Genomic DNA, 21,796 nt, shown 5'->3' with positions numbered 1-21,796 from the left:
TCTCACCTGCTCCTTGTTGGGGACTTGAGAATTCCGTGTTCAATGAGCTTCTGAGCTGACAGACAGTCGCCTCACTTGTACCGGTTCCAGGGTCCTGATCAGTGTCTCTGACGTCACTGTCTCTGGGCTGACAGACAGTCGCCTCACTTGTACCGGTTCCAGGGTCCTGATCAGTGTCTCTGACGTCACTGTCTCTGGGCTGACAGACAGTCGCCTCACTTGTACCGGTTCCAGGGTCCTGATCAGTGTCTCTGACGTCAGTGTCTCTGGGCTGACAGACAGTCGCCTCACTTGTACCGGTTCCAGGGTCCTGATCAGTGTCTCTGACGTCACTGTCTCTGGGCTGACAGACAGTCGCCTCACTTGTGCGGGTTCCAGGGTTCTGCTCAGTGTCTCTGACGTCAGTGTCTCTGGGCTGAATTTGATCCACTTCCGCTGCGGCCGGATCGCATTCCATTGGGACATCGCTCTCAATCTGACCCTGCTTTGGTATCTTGCTTCCCGTGTTCCGATCATCTTCCCTGGATGAGTTGCCTGGAAAACACCTCACGAATACTTTCCATAACCTATTTAATTTCCCACCTGAAATAAATGATTTACAGGTTATGCTGGAGTGATTTAGAGCCGAGCAGAACAAGGATTCACAATCCTTTACGGGAGAGTGGCAAACACAAACGCACTGTTGAAAAAAAAAGCTCACATGCAATCTCGGCCAGAGTTTGCCAGAAGGCATCTGGGAGACCCAGAAGTTCGAAGGTCTGATTAAATCAAAATTGTGCTTTCTGGCCATCAGACTAAATGCTATATTTGGTGTAAGCCAAACACTACACATCATCAAAATCACAAGATTCTGACCGAGAAGCAACATGCTGTGGGGACGTTGCACTGCAGCAGGCCCTGGAAGGCTTGTGAAGGTAGAGGGTAAAATGAATGCAGCAAAAAGCAGGGAAATCCTGGAAGAAAAGCTGATGTAATCTGCAGGAGAACTACAAATTGGGAAAAGATTTTTCCAGCAAGACAATAACCCCAAGCAGAAAGTCAAATCTATACAGGAAGAGCTTAAAAACAACAAAGTTAATGCTCTGGAGTGGCTAAGTCAGAATACAGACCTCAATCCAATGGAGAAATTTTGTCTGGACTTGAAGACTGCAGTTTACTAATGATTCCCGTGCAATCTGACAGAGCTTGAGAAGTTTTGTAAAGAATGGGGAAAACATGCAGTGTCCAGATGTGCAAAGCTGATAGACACTTATCCACACGACCCAAGCTTGTAATTGCTGCCAAAGTGTGATTTACTAAATATGGACGAGAAGGGGGTGTGTATATTATCTATATATAGCATAAAATTATATATAAATAAATGCCAATAAATCTCACAACATATATTGGTGATATTAAACCGGTTTCTGAATCTGAGAATTTTATCTGACTGTTGTGTATTTTTTATGTCCGTTAATCCTCTTCCTCATACTGTGGTAGGTAGTGTTAATCTCGGTGCACTCGAGTGTTATTTCAGTGCTTTTTTTTTGTAAGTTTTCCAGATCGGTTTCAGACCGAGATATCATGCCAAAGGAATACATTAACATAGGCAGAGCGAACTTATTTATTGCCTTTGTTATATTGTTACGACTCAGCTTAGTTTGGCAGATTTTCTTAAGCCTTGAAGTAAATTCTGTTGAAACATTTCTCTTTATCACACGATGATCTATTTTCTTTGTTTGTTGATATCCTTAATATACTTATGTTTCATATCGATCCATCTGTTGTATTGAATCCTGATGCTCTGTCATACACTACAAGCTCTACTACACCTTTCGAAATGTTTAATGTTTACTTTAAGCTCATGTTTATATCTTTGAAAATTAGTTTCATTACTTTAATTAGTTGTTTTAGCTTTACTGATGATAGAGCGAATAATTTCAAGGCATTCTGTACAGCAGGTGTTCCAAGGTATAATTCATTTTTTCCCGGTTTTGATACCCTATTTTTCTCCGATTTAGTAAATTGGAAAGCGGGTTTAAAGCTAGTGAAAACCATAGCAGGCTTAGGAAAATGTCTCCATTTATTTTGATAACGGTAGCTTTTCCTTTGTGATTGTTAATAGGATGATTATTGTACGCTAATGCTTCACCAGATGTGGATATTTCACAAGTATTAAGTGTATATCTTAGGAAGTTCTATTAACCACGAGAGAGGGACAGTATCAAATGTTTTTTTTTTGATAGTCAGATTTCTGCTTTCCCTCCGGGCTTGATTTTGAATTTGTTATCTATTTTCAGTTGTTCCTTAAATCCAGTTAAATCCTCAACAGTATTCTTTCTGCTCTTCTGTGAGTATATTGTGGTTGTCTAAATGAGTGGTTATTAGTTACGAGATACACGATGTTATAATTTTACATATAAAATTGACTCATTATTATTGAGAGCCAATAATAACAGAGTAGGTGACGGTAAATAGACTTATAAACGCAGAATTAAAGCTGTCCTTGAGGCTGCTGGTACTTACATTCGGCCCTTTATACCGTCTGCCCCAAGGGAGTATGGAAGAGAGAAGGATTGAGGTGGGTAGGGATCAGCACCAAGGCTTTGCGCGGGGTTAGCGTCTTGCTAACTTGATGGAGTTCTTCCAGGTGGTGACAAATGTGATGGATGAAGTTACACATGGAGATTGTCTACTTGGATGTTAGTCTGATGTTTGACAAGGTCCGACATGGACTCATACAGAAAATTGACATGCTGGGGAACTGCGGTGAATTGGCCTTTTGGATTCATAGTTGTTTTCCCCATAAGGGACAGGTGGTAATGAGGCTTAACGTGGCTGGCGATCTTTGACCAGTGATGCTCCACAAGGAACCACACTAGGATCGGCCATATTTACACATATGCCCCCAAGAGTGGCCTCAAAATCTACCCAACAATGCTTTGGGAATTACTCTACCACAAGGACTACTTTGCCAGATGTCATCCCCTCCCACCCCAACCAGACACCTATTTCAATTTAGAATGGGAATAAATGTTGGGACTGTCAATGAGAGTCGCTTCCCAGAGATGCTCTCAGCATCCTGGCGAGAACATTTCCCTCAATTCATATCCTGGAAATGCTCTCTTCATCTGGGCAGCTGCATTTTCTCGAATACACATGCTGAAAATCCTCAGCAGCAGGCAGTACATTTCCTGTAGTGGGCTAGCGGGTTCCTCACTGAGAAACTTGTAGCACACCCACACATTTCCCCCCTCTGACCAACCCGCCTACAAGGAATCACGTCCTCCCTCCCTGCCACATTCTGCGAACACACCACCCTCATATTTCACTGACCCGTTCTTTGTTGGGCACTTGACAATTCCGTGTTTAATGCGCTTCCGAGCTGACAGACAGTCGCCTCACCTGTGCTGGTTCCAGGATCCTGCTCAGTGTCTCTGAGGTCACTGTCTCTGGGCTGACAGACAGTCGCCTCACTTGTACCGGTTCCAGGGTCCTGCTCAGTGTCTCTGAAGTCACTGTCTCTGGGCTGACAGACAGTCGCCTCACTTGTGCTGGTGCCAGGGTCCTGATCAGTGTCTCTGAAGTCACTGTCTCTGGGCTGACAGACAGTCGCCTCAATTGTGCTGGTTCCAGGGTCCTGATCAGTCTCTCTGACGTCACTGTCTCTGGCCTGACAGACAGTCGCCTCACTTGTACCGGTTCCAGGGTCCTGATCACTGTCTCTGACGTCACTGTCACTGGGCTGACAGACAGTCGCCTCACGTGCTGGTTCCAGGGTCCTGCTCAGTGTCTCTGACGTCACTGTCTCTGGGCTGACAGACATTCGCCTCACGTGCTGGTTCCATGGTACTGCTCTGTGTCTCTTACGTCACTGTCCCTGGGCCGACAGACAGTCGCCTCAGTTTTGCCGGTTCCAGGGCCCTGATCAGTGTCTCTAACGTCACTGTCTCTGTGCTGACAGACAGTCACCTCACTTGTGCTGGTTCCAGGGTCCTGATCAGTGTCTCTGATGTCACTGTCTCTGGGCTGACAGACAGTCGCCTCACTTGTGCTGGTTCCAGGGACCTGATCAGTGTCTCTGATGTCACTGTCTCTGGGCTGACAGACAGTCGCCTCACTTGTACTGGTTCCAGGGTCCTGATCAGTGTCTCTGACGTCACTGTCTCTGAGCTGACAGACAGTCGCCTCACGTGCTGGTTTCAGGGTCCTGATCAGTGTCTCTGAGGTCACTGTCTCTGGGCTTACAGAGAGTCGCCTCACCTGTACCGGTTCCAGGGTCCTGATCAGTGTCTCTGACGTCACTGTCTCTTGGCTGACAGGTAGTCGCCTCACTTGTGCTGGTTTTAGGGTCCTGATCAGTGTCTCTGACGTCACTGTCTCTGGGCTGACAGACAGTCGCCTCACTTGTACCGGTTCCAGGGTCCTGATCACTGTCTCTGACGTCACTGTCACTGGGCTGACAGACAGTCGCCTCACATGTGCTGTTTCCAGGGTCCTGCTCAGTGTCTCTGACGTCACTGTCTCTGGGCTGACAGACAGTCGCCTCACTTGTGCTGTTTCCAGGGTCCTGATCAGTGTCTCTGTCGTCACTGTCTCTGGGCTGACAGACATTTGCCTCACGTGCTGGTTCCAGGGTCCTGATCAGTGTCTCTGACGTCACTGTGTCTGGGCTGACAGGCAGTCGCCTCACTTGTACCGGTTCCAGGGTCTGATCAGTGTCTCTGACGTCACTGTCTCTGGGCTGACAGACAGTCGCCTCACTTGTACCGGTTCCAGGGTCCTGCTCAGTGTCTCTGACGTCACTGCCTCTGGGCTGACAGACATTCGCCTCACATGCTGGTTCCAGGATCCTGATCAGTGTCTCTGACGTCACTGTGTCTGGGCTAACAGACATTCGCCTCACGTGCTGGTTCCATGGTCCTGCTCTGTGTCTCTGACGTCATTGTCCCTGGGCCGACAGACAGTCGCCTCAGTTTTGCCGGTTCTAGGGTCCTGATCAGTGTCTCTGACGTCACTGTCTCTGAGCTGACAGACAGTCGCCTCACTTGTGCTGGTTCCAGGGTCCTGCTCAGTGTCTCTGACGTCACTGTCTATGGGCTGACAGACAGTCGCCTCACTTGTGCTGGTTCCAGGGTCCTGATCAGTGTCTCTGAGGTCACTGTCTCTGGGCTTACAGACAGTCGCTTCACCTGTACCGGTTCCAGGGTCCTGATCAGTGTCTCTGACGTCACTGTCTCTGGGCTGACAGACAGTCGCCTCACTTGTGCTTCCAGGGTCCTGATCAGTGTTTCTGACGTCACTGTCTCTTGGCTGACAGACAGTCGCCTCACTTGTGCTGGTGCCAGGGTCCTGATCAGTGTCTCTGAAGTCACTGTCTCTGGGCTGACAGACAGTCGCCTCAATTGTGCTGGTTCCAGGGTCCTGATCAGTCTCTCTGACGTCACTGTCTCTGGCCTGACAGACAGTCGCCTCACTTGTACCGGTTCCAGGGTCCTGATCACTGTCTCTGACGTCACTGTCACTGGGCTGACAGACAGTCGCCTCACGTGCTGGTTCCAGGGTCCTGCTCAGTGTCTCTGACGTCACTGTCTCTGGGCTGACAGACAGTCGCCTCACGTGCTGGTTCCAGGGTCCTGCTCAGTGTCTCTGACGTCACTGTCTCTGGGCTGACAGACATTCGCCTCACGTGCTGGTTCCATGGTACTGCTCTGTGTCTCTTACGTCACTGTCCCTGGGCCGACAGACAGTCGCCTCAGTTTTGCCGGTTCCAGGGCCCTGATCAGTGTCTCTAACGTCACTGTCTCTGTGCTGACAGACAGTCACCTCACTTGTGCTGTTTCCAGGGTCCTGATCAGTGTCTCTGACGTCACTGTCTCTGGGCTGACAGACAGTCGCCTAACTTGTGCTGGTTCCAGGGTCCTGATCAGTGTCTCTGATGTCACTGTCTCTGGGCTGACAGACAGTCGCCTCACTTGTGCTGGTTCCAGGGTCCTGCTCAGTGTCCCTGACGTCACTGTCTATGGGCTGACAGACAGTCGCCTCACTTGTGCTGGTTCCAGGGACCTGATCAGTGTCTCTGATGTCACTGTCTCTGGGCTGACAGACAGTCGCCTCACTTGTACTGGTTCCAGGGTCCTGATCAGTGTCTCTGACGTCACTGTCTCTGAGCTGACAGACAGTCGCCTCACGTGCTGGTTTCAGGGTCCTGATCAGTGTCTCTGAGGTCACTGTCTCTGGGCTTACAGAGAGTCGCCTCACCTGTACCGGTTCCAGGGTCCTGATCAGTGTCTCTGACGTCACTGTCTCTTGGCTGACAGGTAGTCGCCTCACTTGTGCTGGTTTTAGGGTCCTGATCAGTGTCTCTGACGTCACTGTCTCTGGGCTGACAGACAGTCGCCTCACTTGTACCGGTTCCAGGGTCCTGATCAGTGTCTCTGACGTCACTGTCTATGGGCTGACAGACATTCGCCTCACGTGCTGGTTCCAGGGTCCTGCTCAGTGTCTCTGACGTCACTGTCTCTGGGCTGACAGACATTCGCCTCGTGCTGGTTCCAGGGTCCTGATCAGTGTCTCTGACGTCACTGTCTCTGGGCTGACAGACAGTCACCTCACTTGTACCGGTTCCAGGGTCCTGCTCAGTGTCTCTGAGGTCACTGTCTCTGGGCTTACAGAGAGTCGCCTCACCTGTACCGGTTCCAGGGTCCTGATCAGTGTCTCTGACGTCACTGTCTCTTGGCTGACAGGTAGTCGCCTCACTTGTGCTGGTTTTAGGGTCCTGATCAGTGTCTCTGACGTCACTGTCTCTGGGCTGACAGACAGTCGCCTCACTTGTACCGGTTCCAGGGTCCTGATCAGTGTCTCTGACGTCACTGTCTATGGGCTGACAGACATTCGCCTCACGTGCTGGTTCCAGGGTCCTGCTGAGTGTCTCTGACGTCACTGTCTCTGGGCTGACAGACATTCGCCTCGTGCTGGTTCCAGGGTCCTGATCAGTGTCTCTGACGTCACTGTCTCTGGGCTGACAGACAGTCACCTCACTTGTACCGGTTCCAGGGTCCTGCTCAGTGTCTCTGACGTCACTGCCTCTGGGCTGACAGACATTCGCCTAACGTGCTGGTTCCAGGATCCTGATCAGTGTCTCTGACGTCACTGTGTCTGGGCTGACAGACATTCGCCTCACGTGCTGTTTCCATGGTCCTGCTCTGTGTCTCTGACGTCATTGTCCCTGGGCCGCCAGACAGTCGCCTCAGTTTTGCCGGTTCCAGGGTCCTGATCAGTGTTTCTGACGTCACTGTCTCTGTGCTGACAGACAGTGGCCTCACTTGTGCTGTTTCCAGGGTCCTGGTCAGTGTCTCTGACGTCACTGTCTCTGGGCTGACAGACAGTCGCCTCACGTGCTGGTTCCAGGGTCCTGTTCAGTGTCTCTGACGTCACTGTCTCTGGGCTGACAGACAGTCGCCTCACTTGTGCTGGTTCCAGGGTCCTGCTCAGTGTCCCTGACGTCACTGTCTCTGGGCTGAATTTGATCCACTTCCGCTGTGGCCGGATCGCATTCCATTGGGACATTGCTCTCAATCTGACCCTGCTTTGGTACCTTGCTGCCCGTGTCTTGATCATCTTCAATCGATGATTTACTTGGTAAAAATCTCTCGAATGCTTTCCATATTTTATTTAATTTCCCACCTGAAATAAATGATGAATTGCAGGTTGTAGTGAAGTGACTTAGATACGAGCAGAACAAGGATTCGCAGTGGGTGGTTACAATAAGAACATGAGACATTGGACCATAATTAGGACATTTGGTCCATCGATTCTGCTCCGCCATTTAATCATGGCTGATCCTTTTTTCCGCTCCTCAACCCGAGTTCCTCGCCTTCTCCCTGTTACCTTGATGTTGTGTCCCATCAAGAACCTATCAATCTCTGCTTTAAGTAACAACCCAACAACCTGGCCTCCACAGCTGCCTGTGGTAACAAATTCCACAAATTCACCACCCACTGGCTAAAGAAATGTCTCCGCATCTCTGTTTCGGATGGATGATCCTCTATCCTGAGTCTGTGCCCTCTGAATCTACACTTTCCCACCATGGGAAAAATCCTTTCCCCATCTGTTCGCTCTCGGCCTTTCAGCATTCGAAAGGGTTCAATGAGATCACCCCCCGCCCAGCTTTATAAATTCCAGCTAAAGCAGACCAGAGCCATCAAATAATGGAGCCGAGACTCTGGCTGACCAGATTTGGAGCGGGACTGTGCTGGTGAATGTGAACCACACCTCCTGCCAGGTTACCATCCCGATAAGCCTGTGACTGGACACATCCACACCCAGAAAAAGAACAGGGTAGACGCAGTAATACTAATCACTAGCTACTCAGGAATTGAACACACTGATGTCCAGAGCTTCTTAATGGAATGGTGTCAGGTGATACCGGGAAATATCACTGGGTTTATTTTCCACGAACAAAATCTCCGTGGGTCACAAACCGTCCAGTCACTGGTGTCACACACAGATCCGCCACCGGATTACACACTTCCGGATCCCCTCGATCAGATACTGTCCGTCCACTGTGTCAAAGTGTCCGATCCCCTGGGTCACAGACTGACCATTACCTCGAGACGCACACTGTCCACTCCCTGGGTCACAGATTGAACATTGCCTTGAGTCACAATCTGTCCGGTCTCCTGGGTCATAGACTAACCACTGCCTTGACTCACATACTGGCCAGTCGCCTCGATCACAGATTGACCATTACCTGGATACGCACATTGTCCCGTCTCCAGGGTCACACACAGATCAGCCACCGGAGTACACACAGGCGGATCCTCTGGACCACATACTCTCCGTACGCTTTGACATACAGTGTCCTGTCCCCTAGATCACCTACTGACCATTGCCTTGACACGCTCACTGTCCGGTCGCCTGGAGGAAACTTTTCTGTACTCTTTCCATCTCAAAGACACGTGTGCTCTGCTCTACCGACGTGTATGAACAGTTCCAGGGAATGGAGCATCTGTACTCTTGGTCCCCCAGCTCCCATTGTTCTACAACACGTCTCAGGGCCCTACAATTTACTGTGTAATTCCTGCGCTGCTTTAATTTTACAAAGTGAACCCATTCATTAGAGCATATTCCACGGTCGTCTCAGTCTCCTTGTCAATTTACATAACCCTACTTTACCACTAATGTTGATGCCATTTGCAAACTAATGAACAATGTTAATTTTATCTACCAAACCTTCACTATAAAGAGCAAACAGTGGACATAGCATCCATCCACACTACTGAGCACAAGCCTCCAAACTAAACGGCACTCTATTAGTAACCTATTGATTCCTTCCACCTCGCCAGTTCCACATCCAGTCGGCTAACTCGCCCGCAAGGACACGAATCTCAGTGTTACATATGGAGACATGTATGTACATTGATGATAAATTCAGTGAACTTTCAACTTTCAATACTCCAAAAATTACGGGTAGACAATGTGTGGAGACAACAGTTAGCATGCTTGCTGTCATTAGCTGCAGCACAGAATACTGGCGCAAAGAGATCTTGTGACAAGTTTATAAACTGTTGGTTGGACCAGTTAGAATAACGTGTGCGGTCCTGGTAACAATACTACAGGAAGGACATATTAGTATCGGAGAGATTGCAGATTGAAATTTTCAATTACAAAAGATTGAATCGGATGAGAACGTTTTCTGACTCAGAGAAAATCCTCTCCCTCCATCGATGCTGTTGATCTGCTGAGTTCCTCCATCATCTTGCGTGTTCCCCACTCTAGTTCCCCTCTTGAAACGCCGAGGGGTTCACTTTAATCCTACTCACCAATGCCATTATATTGTCTCGATAACCTTCCTTGATTCCACGTTTCTCTCTTGCTGTTTTATATTTCCTGTGCCATATCACCATTGAAGCTCCTTAATCGTATTTTGAGAAAACCACGTTCATCGTTTGTCCAGAGCCCAGATATTCATTGGGGTATTAAAATACCGAAGCACATCACACATTTACCTACAATAATCTGTCTCCTGATCCTCAGCTATTCTCAAAGCTGGCAATTTTCTCGGCTTGGCTACATAAAAGGGTTTTCAGAAACATCCCTCAGCCTATGTAAGTTTCTTCATCTCAAATATTATGTACAAATGCGACAGACGTTTAATTAGAACGATCCAATGATCATACCTGTAGCCATCCTGGTTCTGACTGACGATTGTTGGTTGTTGTTTTCTTGTTTACACTTTTGTCCTGATACAGGAAAACTTCACATGCTGACGATTCTCTGAATTACACACAAGCAGACAGTGAGTTAGAAAGAGTATGATTACTTTGCAAATATGACAGTATCTCCATTCCCTGTATCAGAGCAGCACTTGCCTTAGGGACCAATCATTCCCCGCTTCCATCAACTTCCCAGCCATGTCCGTATGTCTGTCCAGTGGTATCTGGCGCATCCTACTGATAGAGTCACAGAACAAACGAGGACACCTACAGTCCTTCAGCCCAACGAGAAAATGCTGACCACAATACCCACAGAGATTGTCCTAATTTTCTGTGTTGGTCCCATTTACTCCTGGCCTCTTCACTCTATCTACACGTCACAACTCCATCTAGAAATATATAATTGTGCCTGCCTCATCCACTTCCTCTGGCAATTGCATTCACATCATCACTAACCTCTGCATAAAACCGTTGCTGCTCATGTCGGTTTTACAATTAATTTACCACTCTTCTGCCCATTTAGATCCCCTGTAAGTACGATAATCTTCACTGAAAGCAACATCCATTAATGTTGTGTCATCTGTGAACTCACTAGTAAAGCCCTGTGCGTTCGTATTCAAACGATTGCTATCAAATAACGAATATCAAAGGTCCCAACTTCTAGCCTTGCGGCACACCACTAGTTACCGGCCTCCGTTCTTCAACCACCACACGTTGCTTGCTACCTTCAAGGTAATTTTACTTTCTCTCGGAAGCGCATGGGTCCTTATCTTCCAGACCAAGCTGTCATGTGGCAACTTATCATAAGGCTTTGCCGAAATCCAATGTACCACATCCACTGTCCTGTCATTTTACTCTCATCTTCAAAATCCTTAACAAGTACTGTTGAACGCAACGTTCCATGCACAATGCCATTTTTCACTCCTAATCAGACTCTGTCGATCCAAATGTCGGTGCATGACTGTCACATATTATGAAAAATTATCTCTTGCTTCTCCCTACGCTTCTCTGCTCTCACCATCAAAAAGCCAAAGTAGCAACCCGTGTTGATAATGTTTCTGTAAATGCTCAAAATTCCTGTCCCTAAGTATCCGTTCCAAGATTTTGCCCACCACTGATGTAACACTCACTAGTCTATAATCACCAGAATTATATCGTTTATACATTTATTGAATTACAAAAGAAGATTTGCCATTCTCCAGTCCCGTTTTACTACACCTGTGGCCAGAGAGAGCACACGGGTCATTGTCAATGTCACTGTAAAGTCCCTCCTCACTTCCCGTAGTGATGTGGTATACATTGGAATCTTAAAAAAAAACACCTCTTTCTTAACATTGCTATGCTAACGTCACAATCATAGTCCATGCCATTGGTAACTCTGACGCAAATCATTCATTGAGCACTTCATCCTCCAGGCACGTTTCCGTCTTTGCTCCTGAGTAGTCCTACCCTCAATCTGTTCATCCTCCTCTTCTTCACCAACGTGTAGAACTTGATGGGACTTTCCTTCATCCTACTCGTCAAGGACTTCTCAAGTCCCCTTGGACCTCTAAATCCCTTGTAAAGCTCCTTCCTGGATACCTTATAATTCTCTGGAGCCATGCTTGAATGTTGCTTCCTAAATGTGCTATTCCCTGAGATAATGTGTTATCAATTTACGCTCCCAGATTGCTAAGAATAGCATCACAATTGTCCATCCACTAATTAAATTCTGTTCTTTATCGTCTTCTACATGCCTATGACCATGATAAAAGTTAGATTATTGTGATAACTATCTCAAAAAGGTCACCTATCGTGATGTCTACCAGTATCATTGCGTAGTACTGGACACAGTATGGGATCCCTTCCAGTTGGTCCATCCACAAGATAAATCAAGACTCATTCCGAGACACACAACATATTTTGCCCTATGGACCCATTTTGGAATAAGGAGGTGGGAATCAAATGCAGGAAAGTAGAAGTCACCAATGATAACTACCTTGTTATATTTGTACCTTTCCAAAAGCTGTCAAGTTATCTGCTTCTCGTTATCCCAGTGGCTTTAGGGAAAGCCTAGAGAATACTCCCAGAATGAATGACAGTGCCCGTACTGTTTCTGACTTTCACCCACACTGAGTCTGTCGATGGTCCCTCCATGATGTACTCCGATGATACCACCCTGATTAGCAATTATAATTGTCCTCCTTTCACTTCCCTCCATGTGCATTCTGAAACTCTGGAACATCAGACAGCCAATCCTTCCCTTGTAGCAGTCCTGCCTGTGTAATGGTGATAACATGTACCATCCATGTACTGAACCATGTTCTACATCCGTTAGTCTTGCGAGACCATGGATCTACGCCTGGAAAGTCTTCATACAACCGGGCAAGGTTGTATAGAAGACTGGCAGTTGTCCATGCTGCAAGTCTACCCTCTCCACGACACCGATGTTGTCCAAGGGAAGGGCAAGGGCCGATACAGCTTGGCACCAGTGCCGTCGCAGAGCACTGTGTGGTTAAATGCCTTGCTGAAGGCACGCTGCCTCGGCTAGGGTTCAAACTTACGACCTTCAGTTCGCTAGTCCAATGCCTTAATCACCTGGCCACGTACCCACACACTAACCATGTTATAAGTTACTCTTATTTTTCCTACTTATTGTATTCAACACATTTCAATCCATCCAAATGACGACCACCGTCCACAGCCTATCCTTACACTGCCTCTGTGAACTTTGCACCTACCTTTATATCAACTGCTCCATCATCTGACCAAACACTCTGGTTCCCATCCCTCAACGACTGAGTTTAAACCGACTCCGGCAGCTCCAGCAGACCTGGTTGCAGGGACATTCGCTCATCTCAAGTACAGGTAGAACTCGTGCCTTTTGTACAGGTTCAAATGGGAACATTGCAAAACACATTCCTGCTTGATCACAGATTCATAGGTTCTGACAATTTATTAGTCGAAAATACTGGATGTCGCCAGGGTATGTAAATGTAAATTATTGGTTGGCTTTTGCTTGTTGGGACTGAATGAAATGTGGTGCTGGGACCTTTGGCATCAAATGCGTTCGTTCTTAGCGAAGGCTTGCAGAACGATGTAATTGAGGGCAAGTATATCATTGCATCTTGCAATAGTCAGAGGAATCAATGTCGTGTTGCTGTCGTTGATGGTAGTTCCACATTTCTGCAAACAGTGCAGCAGAAACCAATTACTTCGTCTTGCAAAGAGAGGAAATTGCCAACGCATTTTGAGATGATTATGCCGTAACACAGGCAAGCAAGGAAACATTAAGACTGTCCAAAAGCTACTTTAGAAAATGAAAGAACTTGAAATGAGCAAACACTGAGGAAATATGCGTGACTTTAAAGATTGGTGCTGCTGACGGCACATTAACAGATCTGGAGTGATTGCAATTGGGTCTGACAGAGACATAACTGGTACTTCGGGGCTCATTCAGTCTCACTCCAACTATTTCATACCTTTCTTCTTACAGCAATGTATGTCAAAAGGACCAGAGTTTGAGTAAATGAGACTCACCAAACTTTCTCCTGACTGCATCACTGGAAACTCCGAGTCAGATTGGTTCTCTCCGGTTAATGCTCTCAGTCCTCAGGCTGGTTCAATTGTCGGTCTTCAGTTGTGGTTTGCTTCCAGTTGTGGGCTTTTCTTCCAATAAATCTCTCACCGCAGGTCTAACTTTAACCAGAGAGACAACGAAGCAAGTTAACAATACAAACGAGAACAAAACATTTCTGCACAATGTTATTAGAAACAGACCAACTGTAATTTAAATGTAGGAGACAAATGTAATGATCTCAGTGAGCAAACCTGTAATTGACCCTCACATGTCACCAAACCTGATATGGGATACGAAGGCGTCATCACTCAGTAATGGTGAGACATAAGACACAGGAAGAGAATTAGGTCATTCGGTCCATCAAGTCTGCTCCAGAATTCATCCATGGCTGATTTATTCCAACACCGTATTCCTGCTGCTATAACAGTCAGCCTACCTAGCAATCAAGAAGATGAATATACCCAACGACAGTCTCCATCACCCTCTTTGTTAACATAATTCCACAGGTCAATCAACACCTGTCTGCAGTAATTTCTCCCATCTTAGGTTTAGAGTGGAGCTTCTTTCATCTGAGGCTCCGCTCGCAGATCCCAGAGTCTCCATCTGATGGAGACATCATCCCGATGTAACATCCAGGCTTCGTAGTATTCAGTAGTTCTAAATAGCAAACCAACATCCCCAACCACCGCGATCCTCGTGAACTCCATTGAGTACAGGTACAAAGCCATAAAATTTTCCTCATTCATAAAGACTATCATTCCTGAGATTAATCATGTGAACCTTGTTAGAAATAACTATCTGGATCACCGTTCCAGGAATAACAGGCAAATTGATACCCGAATAATTCACTGGGAAAAGCCATGGTTTCTTTGCTGGTTTACAAACTATCACAAAATGAACGCCTGTGCACTTTCCATTTCCAGAAAATTTAAACTATTCCTGGGTGAATGCAATAAAAAGAAACCAGAATCAGTGGAAAAGAGCAGTTTGTAGGGAGAGGAAAAAAGATAACGAATCCGGTTCACAACTCTTGGCCAGTATGGATTCAAACATTATCCATATTTTAGTGCAGATCTACTATGGAGGGACTGAGGCTGAGGACTGAGATCTTGCAGAGGTTTCTAGGATTATGATAGGCGAAGATAAAGTAGACAGGGAGTACATATTCGCTAGTTAGAGATGTCTAATACTACAGGACATGCACTGAAGGTGTGAGGGAGTAGATGCAATAGAAATGTGAGGGCAAACACGAGGAACTCTGCAGATGCTGGAAATTCAAGCAACACACATCAAATTTGCTAGTGAGCGCAGCAGGCCAGGCAGCATCTCTAGGAAGAGGTACAGTCGACGTTTCGGGCCGAGACCCTTCGTCAGGACTAACTGAAGGAAGAGTGAGTAAGGGATTTGAAAGTGGGAGGGGGAGGGGGAGACCCGAAATGATAGGAGAAGACAGGAGGGGGAGGGATGGAGCCAAGAGCTGGACAGGTGATTGGCAAAAGGGATATGAGAGGATCATGGGACAGGAGGCCTAGGGAGAAGGAAAAGGTGGGGGGGGGGGTGGGACCAAGAGGATGGGCAAGGGTTATAGTCAGAGGGACAGAGGGAGAAAAAGGAGAGAGAGAGAGAAAGAATGTGTGTATATAAATAAACAGCGGGGTACGAGGGGGAGGTGGGGCATTAGCGGAAGTTAAAGAAGTCAATGTTCGTGCCATCAGGTTGGAGGCTACACAGACGGAATACAAGGTGTTGTTCCTCCAACCTGAGTGTGGCTTCATCTTTACAGTAGAGGAGGCCGTGGATAGACATATCAGAATGGGAATGGGATGTGGAATTAAATTGTGTGGCCACTGGGAGATCCTGCTTTCTCTGGCGGACAGAGCGTAGGTGTTCAGCAAAACGATCTCCCAGTCTGCGTCGGTCTCCAATATATACAACGCCACATCGGGAGCATCGGACACAGTATATCACCCAAGCCGACTCACAGCTGAGTCGGCTTGGGTGATATACTTTGTCCGGTGCTCCTGATGTGGCCTTCTATATATTGGAGAGACCCGACGCAGACTGTCTGGGGCCCTGAATAGTGGTAAGGGAGGAAGTGTAAGGGCGTGTGTAGCACTTGTTCCGCTTACAAGGATAATTTCCAGGAGGGAGATCAGTGGGGAGGGATGGGGGGGGGGGGGTGCGGGACGAATGGACAAGGGAGTCGCGTAGGGAGAGATCCCTGCAGAAAGCAGAGAGTGGGGTGTAAGGAAAGATGTGCTTAGTGGTGGGATCCCGTTGGAGGTGGCAGAAGTTACGGAGAATAATATGTTGTACCCGGAGACTGGTGGGGTGGAGGTGAGGACCAGGGGAACCCTATTCCTAGTGCGCTGACGGGGGGATGGAGTGAGAGCAGATGTGCGTGAAATGGGGGAGATGCGTTTGAGAGCAGAGTTGATGGTGGAGGAAGGGAAGCCCCTTTCTTTAAAAAAGGAAGACATCTCCCTCGTTCTGGAATGAAAAGAGAGCAGATGCGTCGGAGACGGAGGAATTGCGAGAAGGGGATGGCATTTTTGCAAGAGACAGGGTGAGAAGAGGAATAGTCCAGTTAGCTGTGAGAGTCAGTAGGCTTATAGTAGACATCAGTAGATAAGCTGTCTCCAGAGATAGAGACAGAAAGATCTCGAAAGGGGAGGGATGTGTCGGAAATGGACCAGGTAAACTTGAGGGCAGGGTGAAAGTTGGAGGCAAAGTTAATGAAGTCAACGAGCTCAGCATGCGTGCAAGAAGCAGCGCCAATGCAGTCGTCGATGTAGCGAAGGAAAAGTGGGGGACAGATACCAGAATAGGTGTGGAACATAGATTGTTCCACAAACCCAACAAAAAGGCAGGCATAGCTAGGACCCATACAGGTGCCCATAGCTACACCTTTAGTTTGGAGGAAGTGGGAGGAGCCAAAGGAGAAATTATTAAGAGTAAGGACTAATTCCGCTAGACGGAGCAGAGTGGTGGTAGAGGGGAACTGATCAGGTCTGGAATCCAAAAAGTAGAGGAGAGCTTTGAGACTTTCCTGATGGGGGATGGAAGCATATAGGGACTCAACATCCATGGTGAAAATAAAGCGGTGGGGGCCAGGGAACTTTAAATCATCGAAAGGTTTAAGAGCGTGAGAAGTGTCACGAATATAGGTAGGAAGGGATTGAACAAGGGGGGATAAAACCGTGTCGAGGTATGCAGGAACGAGTTCGGCGGGGCAGGAGCAAGCTTAGACAATATGTCTATGCCAGGACAGGCAGGTTTGTGGATCTTGGGTAGGAGGTAGAAACGGGAAGTGCGGAATGTGGGAACTATAAGGTTGGTAGTAGTGGATGGGAGATCCCCTGAGCGGATGAAGTCGGTGATGGTGTTGGAAGGAATGTGAGGGTAGGTTGTTTTACGCAGGGAGAGGTGGATGCCAGGAATGCGCTCCCTGGTGTGGTGGTAGAAACAAATAAGTTGAAGACTTTTAAGAGAAGTTGACATAGGCACATGAATGTGCGGAAGTTTGAAATGATATGGACATTGTGTAGGTAGGAGTGATTAGTGTTTTGTGGGGTTGATTTACTGTTTAGCTTTTTCGAAACAATATTCTGGGCCGAAGGGCCTGTTCCTGTGATGTATTGTTCTGTCCTGTGTCCATCACCTTGAGTTTCTGTTTGACTCCCACTGGGTGGCAGACAAGGGACCGTGAGGGGGAATTTCCAAACATGGATTGAACACTGAACCTTCAGATCGATTTCAACGGCTTCAAACTCGGAACAGTCCAGTTAATCACCAACTCTCTCTGTGCGTATGGAATGGGAACTCATTCTCTGCTTTGCTTCCAAAGGAACTCTAGAACTAAACATCTGTGAGAACGTAAATACTCGCTCAACATCTCATAAACCCGGGCACTTTGATCTTTGGGTGAATAAGCCCTGTGGGGTATTCCAGGACCCAACCTCACACGTCACAACACACAACAAGAGCATCGCACATCTTCGCCACTTCTCACACTGGGTGGTGTAATCAGCGATTCCCACTGCCAGTATCCTTTTCAACGCGGAAGGAGTTCCAACCAGTCCCATCTGTAGAAGCATAAACCTGCCTGAAAGCCCCAACAGTGTAAGTTACATATTCCTGGAGTCCCCTTCCCAGGATTATAAACCAAGCCTCAATGTTTCCGGGAATCTTTGCTGCCAGTAATATACAGCTGTGTCTCAGCTATTATCAGTTCAAACACTAACACTCCCACACCGACCAGGACACAACTGAAAGCATATGATTCTTTGTCGGGACTGGGATCGAGCTGGAAACATGAACCTTGGGTCACAAAGAGGGCACGGATGAATTTCAACTGATCTGTATAGTTCAATCGAGCATATTTGTCCATTATTTTATTGTTGAGTGAGACATGGGGCAGGTCAATTGGTCGGCACATTTCGTGCAGTATAACAGGAATAAAATGATTTTGATAAAAAATTGAAATTATATTATTGGGAACTCAGTACAACAGATTCTCTTTTTGAACTTGATCCACACATACTGGCTCATTTCATGATGTTTGTTAAATCCTGAACAGAATTGTGCAAATACAATCCCGACATTCATAATTTATCTCTTCATTCCAGCTCCTGTAGAGTAAATTCTCAAAGCATTCTCTCGCATCCACAATGGCTCTTGAGGCCACTGTCTCTCCGGTGAGCGGCAGGGACTACAGAGCGGTAAAAGTCTTCAACATTCCTCGCAGCACTGGTGGGCTGTTACCCTGGTGACGGAGGAAATAGCTCACCGAAAGTAGCCGAAAACGGAAATAAGAAACTCAATGTGACAGGTTCTGAGTTTCCGTATGAGCAAAATGAACACTGATTCTCGTGGATGTATTAACCCTGTTGAGGTGCATTCAGTAATTTTCCTGGTACTTTCACCTCTGCAGAACTATCACTATCAGCGGTGCTGACGCAGGTCCAAAACAAAAACACATTGTTGGATACGACCTGTCTGCAACAAATGTCGATTATGTGTCGAACGATGAAATTAAATTCATAGAGCCCTTACAGCACAGACACAGAACTGTTAACCCATCCAGTCCGTGCCATGTTCGATGTGGTCCCATCCCCCTGCACCCAGACCATAGCCCTCTATATCTCCCTTATCCATGTACCTACCCAAACATCTCTCAGATACTACAAATGAACCTTCATCTCTCACTTCTGCTGGGAGCTGGTTGCGCATTCGCACCACCCTCAGAGTGAAGCAGTTCCCCCTCGGATTCCTCTTAAATATTTCACTTTTTGCAGTAAACCCATGATCTTCTCCGATCTGTGCGGCAAAAGCACACAGATATATTCACCTTACTTATATCATAATCATTTTGTAAACCTCCAGCAGCGTTTCCGAAACTGGAGTTCACGGACTCTTGTGTTAATAGTAGGGATCAATGGCAAAAAAGGTTGTGAACCTCTGCTAGAACCTCCCCTCGTTCTCCTTTGCTTCAGGGACTCAAGTCCTAACCTGTTCAACCTCTCCCTATAACTCATTTACTGAACTACCAGCAACATCCGTATATTTCCCCTGGCACTCTTCATCCAAGTAGCTGACCATCATTGCACGCAATTCTGAAAATTTGGATACTCAGTGTCTTTGACAGCTTGCGCATTAACCTTCCAGCTCCTCCTCGAAATACCCTGATATAATTAGGCCAAGAATCCCAGAACTCTCTTTATGACGGTACCTATCTCTGGTGCCACTTTCAAGGAAGTATGGTTCTGTATTCCCATGTCACGTTGTTCGGTCACACACCGCTGACCCCTGCCAGTCACTCTGTAAGTCATATACTGGTTTCTCCTACCCACACTTATCTGCATTAGATCCCAACTGATAGCTTTGAACCTAGTTTCCCAGTTTCACACAACTCCGTTTCCCAAGAGACTTAAATTACTCTAAGTGTTACGTACACGCAACGGTTTAAATGAACCAGCAGCAATAGAACACACCTGGAGTCTGGTTTTGATGTTAAAATCACTATAAGTTAGTAACTAGTGTTTGTGTGTGTATAAATATAATTCCAAAACTCGTACAAGCTCGGGTGGCAAGAGTTAAAGTCTTACGATGGAAATGTAAGGAAGTTCAGTTCGATCCACGGAATTAGTATGTGAGAGAGAGATGTATTTGTAATCCAAGGTGAAAACCACACTATGAGAAGAACGAGTAAACAGGTACCGTTGATCTTCCGTCCTCAGGCTCCGAATCCACTCTCGAGTTAGCCAAACACAGCTTATCACTAAGGGGACAGTCTTCGAGGGTGAGCTACCACCCAGGCAAGGGTAGACACACCGGTAGCCTCCACAGGGTCAGCTCTTCGACACACCGTGACAGCCACTGATCAATTACCCTGATCGATCCTCAACCCACGCTTGTGGGCACTCGAAAGTTCCACCCAGTGACTCCTCTGTCACTGGCCTCCTTTCACTGACCAGTCGCCGTAACCGGTGTCCCACTGTGTGTCTCTGGGAGAGTCATCTGACCTTGCTTAAATAAACACGCTGCAAAGCAACTGTGAACATCGAACTGTCCATCACATAACTCCGCCTCTCTCTCACCATGGCAACCAAGAAGCAACTGTGAACATAGAACTGTCAATCACATAACTCCGCCTCTCTCTCACCATGGCAACCAAGAAGCAACTGTGAACATCGAACTGTCCATCACATAACTCCGCCTCTCTCTCACCATAGCAACCCAGAAGCAGGCTGCAGTACTGTAGCAGTTTCTCTATCTCTCTCTCTCACTTTTAAAGGCACAGTCCATGCCCGTCACACCAAGGCAATGTACTAAAAAGCTACACATGAAATAAAGACTCAACAGATAAAGAACGTCTAAGGAACGAAGTTTATATTTTCAGGTCTAACACCCTGTGTTGGAATGGCTGTCAACAATTTATGATTTGATGTTTGCAACATCTTAAATTTTTCTTTAGTTTCCATCTGTTCACAGACAGACGACAATGAATGGGAATTTCCAAACACGGTGAGCACGCTGAATCAGGGGTAGATAGCCAATGATGCCAACGCTGATCAGCACATTCTGTGCATTGAGACTAACTCTCAGGTAGGTGGGCCATTTGGCTTTGAACTCCACACACCTGAGTAACGAACCTTGACATGTGTGGCTGGGCATCGAGGGCACTACAGAGTACAAGGGGAAAACGTCGTGTTGGCTGTACCAGTGACGCCTCCCTCCCTGATGCTCTAAACAATGCTTGAGGCTTGAACACAAGCTGGCCACAAAACGCTATTCCCCTCGCAGGTGAGCCGCCACTGTTTGTAACAGCAGATGTAATAAAGACTCTGCAGAGATGCCTGGACAGAAAATATCCAGGGTGAGTACTTAAACAGGCCACTGATGTCTTCACGGCCATCTTCAACACTTCACTAATTTATGGTGCTGTTCCACGTGCCAAAAATTAGCCACCATCCTCCCCGTACCAACGAACTCTACACCTTCACATATCAAAGTCTCCAATCCCTGCTGACTGGGCAGTCACCAATATGTTTACCGACCGAATCACTCTTCAGCCGAAGCCATAGCATTTGTCATTCACCTTGGCCTGACACGTCTAGAAAACAAAGACTCTGTCAGAATGTTTTTTTTTTTGATTTTCATTTTTCCATTCAACACTATTGTCCCACAGGCCTTGGTGAACAAATTTCTACCCCTCCGTCTAAACAAGCCATTGTACAAATGTGTGTTGGACTTCCTAAACAAATGATCTCAGATAGTCAGGATACACTACCGCTCCTCTATCTTCATCATCTTCGACACCGGTGACCCCCAGGAGTTTGTGCTGAGCCAATTGCTGTACATGCTCACTGATGACTGATCGAACACACCCAAGTCATCACAGTGTCAAGCTTGCCGATGACACGACAGTGGTGGGACCCATCACTAATATCGGTGAGATGACATACAGAGAGAAGAGGGTCTGGCGCCACAGTGGAAACTGGAAGTGGTTTCAAACCCCTGGGCATGCACATCTTACAAA

At 47.1% G+C, this 21,796-nt stretch overlaps 2 protein-coding genes across 10 annotated transcripts in view; one reads left to right on the top strand and one right to left on the bottom strand.

Annotated features, from left to right (window-relative positions):
* Positions 1–21,796, top strand: part of LOC140208536 (uncharacterized) — a 541,825-nt gene that overhangs the window by 471,982 nt on the left and 48,047 nt on the right. The window lies entirely within an intron of this gene.
* Positions 1–21,796, bottom strand: part of LOC140208504 (NACHT, LRR and PYD domains-containing protein 3-like) — a 54,186-nt gene that overhangs the window by 20,009 nt on the left and 12,381 nt on the right. For 3 of the 9 annotated variants that reach the window (XM_072277223.1, XM_072277220.1, XM_072277224.1), the window contains exons 2-4: positions 13,716–13,874; positions 10,161–10,257; positions 7–582 (exon numbers count right to left, since the gene is read on the bottom strand). In XM_072277223.1, the coding sequence (XP_072133324.1) occupies positions 7–582; positions 10,161–10,170 (586 nt within the window). In that variant the 5' untranslated portion in view covers positions 10,171–10,257; positions 13,716–13,874. Of the gene's footprint in view, positions 1–6; positions 583–3,384; positions 4,385–10,160; positions 13,009–13,715; positions 13,875–21,796 lie in introns of those variants that run through there. The other 6 variants (XM_072277218.1, XM_072277219.1, XM_072277222.1 and 3 more) reach the window with 5 other exon arrangements.

The sequence above is a fragment of the Mobula birostris genome, chromosome 13 (genome assembly GCF_030028105.1).
Source record: "Mobula birostris isolate sMobBir1 chromosome 13, sMobBir1.hap1, whole genome shotgun sequence".
In the NCBI taxonomy this organism is placed as follows: Eukaryota; Metazoa; Chordata; class Chondrichthyes; order Myliobatiformes; family Myliobatidae; genus Mobula; species Mobula birostris.
Note: the sequence above shows the minus strand (reverse complement) of the source record. Positions and strands in the feature narration are given on the sequence as shown.